Source organism: Sinohyriopsis cumingii, chromosome 12 (genome assembly GCF_028554795.1).
Source record: "Sinohyriopsis cumingii isolate HCF-2022 chromosome 12, ASM2855479v2, whole genome shotgun sequence".
NCBI classification, from domain to species: Eukaryota; Metazoa; Mollusca; class Bivalvia; order Unionida; family Unionidae; genus Sinohyriopsis; species Sinohyriopsis cumingii.
The window spans coordinates 118,646,491-118,658,775 of record NC_142972.1 but is presented as its reverse complement, the minus strand read 5'-3'; the positions used below and the strand labels follow the sequence as shown (position 1 = coordinate 118,658,775).

General features: G+C 34.0%; 1 protein-coding gene across 3 annotated transcripts; it reads right to left on the bottom strand.

Moving 5' to 3' along the window:
• Positions 1-11,348, bottom strand: LOC149787333 (uncharacterized). Of its 3 annotated transcripts, XM_089977881.1 has the most exons (5): positions 10,732-11,348; positions 10,413-10,496; positions 4,274-4,357; positions 3,633-3,740; positions 1-3,060 (listed from the first exon to the last, which is right to left on the bottom strand). In XM_089977881.1, exons 3-5 carry the CDS (start codon positions 4,287-4,289, stop codon positions 2,804-2,806), a joined length of 381 nt encoding a protein of 126 aa, XP_089834007.1. In that variant the 5' UTR covers positions 4,290-4,357; positions 10,413-10,496; positions 10,732-11,348; the 3' UTR covers positions 1-2,803. The 3 variants fall into 3 exon arrangements, with proteins under 3 accessions (XP_089834007.1, XP_089834006.1, XP_089834005.1); XM_089977880.1 differs by lacking the exons at positions 10,413-10,496; positions 10,732-11,348 and adding an exon at positions 4,907-5,571; XM_089977879.1 differs by lacking the exons at positions 10,413-10,496; positions 10,732-11,348 and adding an exon at positions 4,590-4,870.
• Between the last annotated feature and the right edge of the window lie 937 nt (positions 11,349-12,285).

Here is a 12,285-nt window from a genome sequence, read left to right as displayed (position 1 = left end):
GTTTTTCAGATATTTTTTATTTTCATTATTTATCATTTATCTAATCAACTGATATATGTTTAACACAAACTGCCTTATTATCATCTTAAATTTGAGCGTATAGAAAAAAAGGAAATATATGTTAATGAAACCCGTATTAATCAAGTTTAATACATACACATAGTGTGTGTGTGTGTGTGTGTGTGTGTGTGTGCGCGCGCGCGCGTGTGTGTGTGTAACGCACCTTGACTCATATCGCTACGATGTCTGCTGAGTGGCAGTTTATAGTGATGTATGATACTGGGACATCGTGCAGCACACATGTAGCATCATGCCCCCCCCCCCCACACACACACACATTATTCTGACACCAGGTAGATTAGACTTAACACAAACCCCTTAATGCTGAGAGCCAAGTGAGGCACCTGTTAGTACCATTTGTATGTCTTTGGTATGACTCGGCCTAGTTCGAACCCGCGACCTCCCGCTCTAACCACGAAGGCCACCGGAGCAGTCCCTATGTAAATTAGCAAACACTCATGAAGACAAACTTTGTACATTAATTAATGATATTTATCAGCTTAAATAAACTGGAAACATGTATCACATGAATATAAAAGAAAACAATTAATCAATGAAATTAAAGGAAGAATGAACCCATGCCTACATCATATACGTAATTCAAACGTAAAAAATAGTCATGCATGAAAATGGTTATCAAAGAGTATTTTGCACGCACTCTAGTTTTACTGAACATACATCAAACATTAGACACTCTTTTTAAAACGTGTTTGTACAAGAAACAAACAATGAAAAGGAAGGAAGAAATAATGTTAAAATAATGATTACATGTACTTAGATATCTCATGTATTCCTATTTATTTGCCCTTTACTGGCAATTAAGTCAACTTCTCAACTGCCACATTTCACTCCTAGCAAGCAGGTAGCTAGTTTTGTTAGAACTGAGCATTCACTTTAAATGGCTGTCCCCGTTGTTAGAATTGGGCATTCACTTTTTCTAATGGCTGTCCCCGGTGTGTGTGCAACCACCTTTAATAAATGCTTTGTTGTAACTGATGATTAAAAGAATAAAACACCTAAAATGTAAAAACAAAATGAAAAATACGCCCACATTATCGGTAGTTATAACTCAACTCAAGAACTCCTTATTGTTTTAGTTTTTCCTGTATTTGTGAAGTAATGTAATGGCCAATCAGGGTGCAGCAAACAGATTATAGATTAGATAACACACCTAAAAAATTGTAATTCCGACATCAAGTCACGAACTGTGCTTTTTGCATAGTTAGTACGACAGATATGTACACTAAAAATAGTTTGAAGAAGCGTGTAGAATAATTTACATTCTAATCAATCGTTCAGCTCACAACAGTATGTTATTCAGTTCGTAAAGGTAATGCATACAACAATTTGATTGGTCGTATACAAAGAAATATGTAACTTGGAATGAGAAATAACAACCTAAACATACAAAGAATAGGAAAAAATATGAAAAGTGTTTGTAATTTTCAAAACAAATATTAATAAACTATTGTCCATGATCATTGCACCAAACTATATTAAGGATTAACATAATCAACTATACAAATTTTTAACAAATTTGTTTTGCAAATACAGTTTGAAGGCATTCGGATGTTATAGAACAATACAAATATGCATTGTAATATATTATGTAATTATATGTACATTGGTATTTCCTAATATTTCAAGATATACCATGCCTAAAGCTAATCCCATCCAGTTCCTTCCTACCTGAACAAACACACGTTAACTAGGTCAGCACAAAATTGGCAATTTTTTAAGGGATTACAAAAAGGAAATAGTTTTTAAAAGGACTCCCTCTCAAGATGTTTATTACATAATGAAAGATAAATATAACACTTGCATTTAACAATATGATAACCTGAGTTTGTTTTAAAATTAACGTTTGAAATTCATTGAAGATAGTACCCAGATAGTGATAACAGGTCAGCCGTAGGCCGATTTGACCGATTTGGCCCTGCGCGTTGGTAATTTTTAAAAATATATATAGAGAGAGAGTGTGTAATTTCAAAGCGATGGAAGAAAATATTAAGTTCAATATCATATAAAACTTGTTTAAAATTTTATTTCCAACTGCCGTGTTCACAGGGGTCCCCGCGCGTAAATCCAAGGGGCCCTGCCAAAATGATCCAAATCTGGTCCTTCGTTTGCCAAGTCGTTGCTGAGTGATAACATATAAGATTATGTTTTGACACTCCTTGTTGAAAGTACTCAGATAATGACAGTCTTACTGGTGTTCTTTCTACACGTAGCGTTTTACTATATCACTTCTGGAATCCATATATATACATGGTATCGAAAAGGATGGGTTATATTCTATCGTACAAAATTCTCCATTTCATAGCATCAATTCTTCACTTCATAGCATCAAAGGAAATGCGATAAAAAAAGCGTTGTGTTGAATCTATCGATTGCTCGAAGCTATTAGTTTTTTTGCACTTAGAGATATGTTTGCTGATTTCTGATGTAAGATTTTCTTAGTAAGGACAATAGTTATCAAGTTACTTCAGAGACATTTGTGATAACAGATGAAACGAATTGTCTATGATCTTTCTACTTATACCAGAAACCGAAATTACTGTATAATTAATTACATCCGGCCAGCATCTACTATCAGACTCAAAGCAAATGTGTTTTAGGCAATTACTAATAAATAGTATTCGTTGCTATTGTTTGTTTGATGGAGGGGGCGACAACGTTGTATTGAAGACTATCTGCAGAACACGTATCAAGCAACAAATGCAGCTTTTTATATCATAGCAAATCAATCATTAGCATCGATAGTTAGAGCAATAGATTGCTGCAAGTCTCCAGTTTCTTGAATTGGTGTTCCTGCTTGAGGTATTTTATTCCGGAAACTCATACATGTATTTTTACAGTACCGTTTGTACAGCAGCCGTGTCACTATTATAACTACAAATACAAATAATAAAACCAGGCCTATTATTAAACAAATAGTAGCTGTATCGTACTGAGAGACAGGAACATCTGACGTACTTGTTGTTGTGGGTGTTGTATAGTCTGAAAAGAAAAGAAATAAAACACTCGGTTTAATGATTATATAACGTACTGTATATATATATATATATATATATATATATATATATATATATATATATATATATATATATATATATATATATATATATAAAGGGAAACCCTGAAATCATTAATGTATCTTTCCAAATGTTCTCTTATGATAAAAAAGCCTAACTTTATTTAAGAAAATTATTGTATCTTTACTATATGTAAATGAATCTAAAAAGAGGCTTAACTTTAACAAATATCAGTATTTTTACTATATGCATATGCATCAAGACGGAGTGTGAGATTAGCCTTCAAATCAAACCGTGAATAAACAGTCTGTTATTACACGACTATATAAATATTCTGTCCACACAGAACGAACTTGAAAAAAAACAAAAAACGTTTATCACCCATTTTGCCGTATTAATTATGGAATCCAGGCATAATTTGATCTACCTACCTACCTATCTATATATCTATCTATCTGTCTGTCTGTCTGTTTGCTTGTCCTGATAACCCAGAATCTTGACATGAATACACATAATTATTTTAACAAAAATACTTACTTGGGCAATGTTGTGTGCAGTCTGACATATCACACAGAGGCTTACATGGATCACAGTTTCCCGTATGCTTGTCGAAATATTCATCGTTCTTGCATGCAAATCTGCCGTCTGAAATTTTCAATTACAAAACAATTTATGTGATATAGATCAGTTAGATGCAATGGGTCACCAAGTAAATAGTTGGAAGTATGATTGAAATACATCTGGGGAAAAAATACAGGACAAATTAACGGTAGAAGATCCATACGTGCAAAGTAAGTAGGTTTATATTCGAGTGTAATAACAGAGACTTCCATGCGGAATAAGTAGGCTTATATTTGAGTGCACTAACAGGTACGTGGACTATAATTCTCAGTTAAACACACAAAATGAAGCACGCGACAGAGATAAAGAGATATATTTTAACAGGCTACAATATAGCTTGTAAGAAGAATGAGTTTAATGTGCAAGCAAATTAATGTCATTACCACAAACAATTATTGGAAACCACACGCATTTAACAATGTACAATTGATCAAATAATATACGATTTTCCTCGTACGATAGTAATCTAACTGAATGAGACATTAGCTCAAAATGTCAAGCAGTGAAAATAATAACGATGAAACCGAGATACACGTTTTGTAACATGCGGTTCTTACCTGCCATTCTTCCCATCCACTAAGTGTTACAGGACAGCAAATAATTTAAATGAAGTTTTTAGGCTTTCTATATGTTTAGTATACCTGTTAATAAAAAAAGAATTCACAATAAGGTAAGTGTAATTAATAATTTGTACATTCTATATGTCGTTGGTATTATTAGGTGAACTACTCGATAAAAAAAAGTATTGCGAATGACTGGCTGATATGTTAGCTATGATTGAAAAGAAACCGAAAGAAAATATTCTTGTGGGCATTTGTTTTTCAAATAATGAAGAGTGTTTATAAAAAAAAATTGCTTGTTATGGTATCTTACCTGATTATCAATAAACACGGCTGCCCTTCGTTTTCACTTATTTAATAATTTAAGTAATGTTTTTATAAACAGTTTTGATTGGTTACTATTTATTTCCGGAGGGGAATGCCTCTGTTGTTCTAATAATAGAGAATTTGCGTGGTAAACACATGGACGTGTATCAAGGGATTTCTAACTGCCCAATCCCAAACCTCAGGCACACCTCTGAAAATGTACATAGCAGCCACTTAAGAACTTGACAACAGTCTATCACACATATTATTTATTTTTCTTTTAAGTCAGATTTTTCTAGGTTTGGTAATCCCATATAAACCTACCTTTTGAACTGGCGCGAGAACCGTCAATCATCTATGGCACTGCAAACATTCAAACAGACCGAAAACACATTTCATCGCCAAGATAGATGTGGACGTTCGTAATCGCATATTTAATTGTTGCATTGTGTTTCCACAAGCGGTCCAAGAAACGCCAGTGTGATTTGTATGATTATATTAGTATACACTGTATAAACAGTTTTGATTGGTTACTATTTATTTCCGGAGGGGAATGCCTCAGTTTTTTCTTATAATAGAACGTGCATGGTATAAACGTGGATGTGTATCAAGGGATTTCTAACTGCCCAATCCCAAACCTCAGACAAACCTCTGAAAATGTACATAGCAGCCACTTAACAACTTAACAACAATCTATCACATATTTTATTTATTTTTCTTTTAAGTCAGATTTTTCTAGGTTTGGTAATCCCATATGAATCTACCTTTTGACCTGGCTCGAGAACCGTCAATCATCTATGCACTGCAAACATTCAAACAGACCGAAAACACATTTCATCGCCAAGATAGATGTGGACGTTCGTAATCGCATATGTAATTGTTGCATTGTGTTTCAACAAGCGGTTCAAGAAACGCCAGTGTGATGATAATATTAGTATATACTTAATGAAAATATTAGTATACAATGAATGCAAATATTAGTATACACTGAATGCAAATATTAGAATACACTGTATGCAAATATTAGTATACATTGAATGCAGTTAATATTATACACTGAATGCAAATACTAGCATACACTGAATGCAAATATTAGTATACACTGTATGCAAATATTAGTATACATTGAATGCAGTTAATATTATACACTGAATGCAAAAATTAGTATACACTGAATGCAAATATTAGTATACACTGTATGCAAATTTTAGTATACAGTGAATGTAATTAATAGTATACACTGAATAAAACTATTAGCATACACTGAATGCAATTAATATTATACACTTACTGAAAATATTAGTATACACTGAATGCAAATATTAGTATACACTGAATGCAAACATTAGTATACAATGAATGAAAATATTAATATACACTGCATGTACTCTCTTATAAGTCAGACCCATCTGCAATATGCATCGATCCAAAAACTGCCGTTGGGTAATGGGACGGCAGATCTGGGTCTATGCAGATTGTTAGGACTAACCAGCAGAGCAAACAATATTGTCCCTGATCTGCCAGAATATTATGCGACGACACATTACGGTCTATGTTGTTTGCAGTTAGACGACTTTTCGAGAAAAGACCGTAATTTATGCAACTTCTAACAATATAACATAATCTAAATAATTTCTGATCTGTATAACGTCAACATATCTATTCTATTTCCATTAACAAAATAACATAATCTAACTAACTTCTGATCAGTATAACATCAACATATCTATTCCATTTCCATTAACGAAAAGCTAGTTATGTTAGTGTACCAAATATGCTTATTCCAGTGATGACAAGTTAGTTAAACTATTATACCAGTTTGTAAAGGAGAGCATTCTCTTTTCCCCGAGTTCACTTCATTACATTTCGTTATCTCGTATTTCTTATAGATCAATCTATAAAAGAAGAAAATTAGGGGCTGCTGTAAATAACCCCTGGCTAACATTTAATTGCAGATCACATGTATCTATTTCTAATCAATACTAATTTGTGGGGTTTAACATTCTTGCAGCATCTTATAGTCTATACATGACGGGCAATATATATGCGGAAAGAAGAACCCGAGAAGAGCTCGGAAAGAACCACTAACCCACGGGAAGCTGCTGACAAGTTTCTCACATACCCATGTTGGTCTAGCCGAGACTCAAATTCACGCTGACAGAGGTGAAATGTTAAGGTCGTCTGCAAGGGCGAGCACTTTAGACAACGAGGACGCCCTGGACCTTCTAATCAACAAAAATATTACGGTCTAACCTAATATGTATCTTTTTTAACAATTCTTGAATCCTCCAGAGACAGGCGATTTGAAGTCAGATTTTTTGTAAAGAGAATCATCTGTCGAAAGAAACGAGTGTCTGCCATTGTTTCAGCTCGACATTAATGACTACTAGCACAGTGTAACACTAGATCAAGCTAAAGGAAGATATACAAATACAATAGTGGATCATCGGTTGAAGGAGAGCTGATGTTTGTTGTTTATTTTATTTTATTTTATTTTATTTTATTTTATTTAACGTAATTTATATGTCATCAAGGAAAGGTTAAACAAGTACACTCTCCTTGAAAATTTCGAACACAAGTAAAAAAAGTCGGGAAGTTATTATTTTATTGTTGATCGAAAACTGAGCTGAGCAAACTAGGAATGTTTAACTTCAATCATATGCGTCAAGTGAAACACGTGCTCTGTTATTATATTAAGATACTATTGTCTCGTAAACAGATGATGTATGTACCGGAAGTAAGTCAAATAATTGAGTATACCTACCTTTTTATAGTAATTATCCATAAAACACAAATAATCTTCAGCTGGTCATATCCAGCTTGAATGTTTCAGCTTGAAATATATAGGAATAAAATATTATTTTTGTGTTTTAAAAAGTTCCAGAGTTTCATAAGCGGTCAAATGAGCAGATTAAAAATAAATTAATTAGGGATTTATTAATATTTGGGAATTTATGATGATTTCTAACTGTTAAGAACATCTAAATTGTAATTTGTGAGAAATACATCCAAAAGCTCGTACTTGTAAAATACAGACCTTTTAATATCCTGGATTGGGTTGGTGTTGACGTGGGGAAAATTACTCTAGCGAAACAAAACTACTCTTACTCTGATTTGTGGACAAAAAGAACAAAGTATATGTACCACATTCGCTGAAAAAATTTATATTAAGATAGAAGAAAATATATTACGATTTCAAAGGAAATTTGGCTCCAGCCCCACCTATTATACGGAAATTGGGTTTGATGTGTGGATCTCTTAGTAAGATCATCATTTTAACTTTTACCGCATAATTTATACGGCCTGTTTTGCCGCACATTGCATTAACATTGAAGGGCCTATTTTTTGCACCACACTGAAGGAAAATTCAGATTCTATTTTGTCCAACATTGAATGGACTGAAAGGGAAATCACACATGTTCATCTAAATGTCAGAAGTTTTGTTTACTCAAAACATTGTTCCAATTTTAATGTATTTTTAGTATTCGAAATTAGACTATATTGTTTCGAATTAATTGGCTAACTGGTCGTAATAAAATAGGGCTGCGACCCATACCAATACCATTTCTTAGTATCGTATCATTCTACTGCATTCTTGCTAAGGTAATGAATACAAGCTGGATAGAAATTACTGTACAATGAAGTTTCCATATTCATAGTTTTGCGTTTCAAGACTTGAATTCGTAAATTCTTATCCAATTTTTGTGAGTTGTTCAATATTTGTGTGTGAGAAGAGATGTAGCATAAAATATATTGGATACATCATAATAAGTCTAGCTGCTTTCCTGCTGCAATCTGACGAATTACGAAATGTACGAATATTAACAAATTTACAGCTTGTAGAACTTGCAATCTTCGGCAAAGATGTGTTAAACAGACTTTTCATTGATAAATCGTCCTGATCAAATAACAACAAACATTTGACACATGAAACAATCACACACAGAAGATAATTACTTATGTATTAAACTTATTAGAATAAAGTCAGGAAGGTAATAACTTGTACTGTATACATTCATTTTTAATCTCAATATTTACATAATGAACAGAAATTACATTTAATTCTGACACAATTTAAACATTAAGTACTTTTACGTCTGTTATTTCTGCCTCTAAAGGTACATACATATCTATGAAGGTAATTATAAATTTTAGCTAAACATTTAATGAATAGTATCTAATAATTGCATTCGATTCATTTCGACATGATTCTAGCAAACATATCAAACAATACAATGATCAGACGAAGTATATCATTTCTCCACTTTGGAGAAGTGGGAGAGACGAAATATGATTTTACACATGAAACAGAAATCTCCAAGGCAATTGCGCCTTTTAAACTTTTGTTATTTATTTCCACATCAATTGATATCTCACCACGTCCAACCACAAAGATGCATAACAGTTCAAAAACCTTAACTCCATCCTCCAATCAGACAATTAGGCTTGACATTTCTATTGTACAGGGAAGACGAGTTACCTAACATAAATCCCCAATTTGCTTACTAAGGTGGCAGAAGAAAGTTTTGTAAATCAGCCGCTGTCAAATTTCTCTAATTAAGACTCACGTAAGGCATATTTTTTTTTAGCTATTATTGTTTAATATTTAAAGATGTGGATACATTTGTTAATCGGGCGTTTCGAGCTTGTGTTTTCTTTAAATTGATGTGAGGCATGACACCTCTCATATTTACTTCAGAATATGTAGACCAGTATTATCCAACATGGTCAACACCGTGGGCCTCATACACAAAACATGTAAAGTTCATTGGCCATTATACATTATATACATTATAGAAATTAAATTATAATTTCAGAACTCACACAAAATATGACCCACGGGCCTGTATTTAAACCACTCTGATCCAGACTGTGAAATACGAATAGTTGGTCAGAAAGCAATGCTAGCCATGCAAAGCCGTAAAGACGTGGGTTCAAGGCAAAGTAGAATATCTTACAAATGTCCTGGATAGTAAATATTTTGAATTGATTCAACTATTTAGTACATGATTTCTTTTTAACGGGACCGCTACGGTGGCCTAGTGGTTAGAGCGTCCGCCTCGGATGCGGGAGGTCGCGGGTTCGATCATCGGCCGAGTCAAACGAAAGACTTACAAAAATGGTACTAACAGCTGCCTCGCTTGGCACTCAGCATTAAGACGTTAGTGTTAGGACTGGTCTACTTGGGCAATGTTGTGTGCAGTCTGACATATAACACAGAGGCTTACATGGATCACAGTTTCCAGTATGCTTGTCGAAATATTCATCGCTTTTGTATGCAAATCTGCCGTCTGAAATTTTCAATTACAAAACAATTTATGTGATATAGATCAGTTAGATGCAATGGGACACCAAGTAAACACTTGGCAGTATGAAGTATGATTGAAATACATCTGGGGAAAAATACAGAACAAAATAACGGTAGAAGATCCATACATGCAAAATAAGCAGGTTTATATTCGAGTGTAATAACAGAGACTTCCATGCGGAATAAGTAGGCTTGTTTTTGAGTGCACTAAACGATACGTGGACTATAATTCTCAGTTAAACACACAAAATGAAGCACGCGACAGAGATAAAGAGATATATTTCAACAGGTTACAATATAGCTGGTTAGAAGAAAAAGTATAAGGTGCAAGCAAATTAATGTAATTACCACAAACAATTATCGGAAACCACACACATTTAACAATGTACAATTGATCAAATAATATACGATTTTCCTCGTACGATAGTAATGTAAATGAATGACACATTAGCTCAAAATTTCAGGCAGTGAAAATAATGACGATGAAACCGAGATACACGTTTTGTAGCATACGGTTCTTACCTGCCATTCTTCCCATCCACTAAGTTTTACAGGACAGCAAATAATTTAAATGAAGTTTTTAGGCTCTCTATATGTTTAGAATACCTGTTAATAATAAAAAAAATCGCAGTCAGGTAAGTATAATTTATAATTGCACATTCTATATGTCGTTGATTTTATCAGGTGAACTACTCGAGAAAAAAAAAAAGTATTGCGAATGACTCTGACTGATATGTTAGCTATGATTGAAAGAAACCGAAAGAAAATATTCGTGTGGGCATCTGTTTTTCAAATGATGAAGAGTGTTTATATAAAAATTTTGCTTGTTAAGGTATCTTACCTGGTTATCAATAAACACGGCTGCCCTTCGTTTTCACTCATTTAATAATTTAAGTAATGTTTTTATAAACAGTTTTGATTGGTTACTATTTATTTCCGGAGGGGAATGCCTCAGTTTTTCTAATAATAGAGAATGTGCGTGGTAAACACATGGATGTGCATCAAGGGATTTCTAACTGCCCAATCCCAAACCTCAGACACAAATCTGAAAATGTACACAAGCAGCCACTTAAGAACTTGACAACAATCTATCGCACATTTTATTTATTTTTCTTTAAGTCAGATATTTCTAGGTTTGGTAATCCCATAAGAATCTACCTTTTGACCTGGCTCGAGAACCGTCAATCATCTATGGCACTGCAAACATTCAAACAGATCGAAAACACATTTCATCGCCAAAATAGATGTGGACGTTCGTTGTTGTTGTTGTTGTTCTAGGGTTTAACGTCATTTTTCAGCACAATATAGGCTGTACATGGCGGCCAGTATAACTGGTGGAGGAAGAACCCTGGAAAACCCAGGGAAGAACCACCGACCCAAGAGAAGCTACTGGCAGGCTTTCCCACGTACCCACGCTAGCAGAGCCTTGGACTCGAACCCACGCAGACAGAGTTGAGATGGCAGTGATCCGGAACGGTGAGCACTTTAGACCACTCGACCACTCGTGGCCCCGGGGACGTTCGTAATCGCACATTTAATTGTTGTATTGTGTTTCCACAAGCGGTCCAAGAAGAGCCAGTGTGATATGTATGATAATATTCGTATACACTGATGCCAATGTTAATATACACTGAATGCAAACATTAGTATACACTGAATGCAAATATTAGTATACACTGAATGTAATTAATAGTATACACTGAATGCAAATATTAGTATACACTGTATGCAAATATTAGTATACACTGAGTGAAAATATTAGTATGCACTGTATGTACTCTCTTATAAGTCAGACCCATCTGCAATCTGCATTAATCCAAATCTGCCGTTGGGTAATGGGCCGGCAAATCTGGGTCTATGCAGATTGTTAGGACTAACCAGCAGAGCAAACAATATTGTCCCTGATCTGCCAGTACATTATGCGACGACACATTACGGTCTATGTTGTTTGCAGTTAGACGACTTTTCGAGAAAAGACCGTAATTTATGCAACTTCTAACAATATAACATAATCTAACTTCTGATCTGTATGACGTCAACATATCTATTCTATTTCCATTAACAAAATAACATAATCTAACTAACTTCTGATCAGTATAACATCAGCATATCTATTCCATTTCCATTAACGATAAGCTAGTTATGTTAGTGTACCAAATATGCTTATTCCAGTGATGACAAGTTAGTTAAACTATTATACCAGTTTGTAAAGGAGAGCATTCTCTGTTTTCCCCGAGTTTAATTCATTACATTTCGTTATCTCGTATTTCTTATAGATCATGTATGTATTAAAGAAGAAAATTAGGGGCTGCTGTAAATAACCCCTGACTAACATTTAATTGCAGATCACATGTATCTATTTCTAATCAATACTAATTCATGGGGTTTAACATTT

What these genes read in the sequence shown, in the direction of transcription:
- LOC149787333 (XM_089977881.1), bottom strand. An exon ending in CTGCACACAACATTGCCCAA is followed by an intron (nt 3,061 to 3,632) that starts GTAAGTATTTTT and finishes TTTTCTTTTCAG; the next exon opens with ACTATACAACACCCACAACA.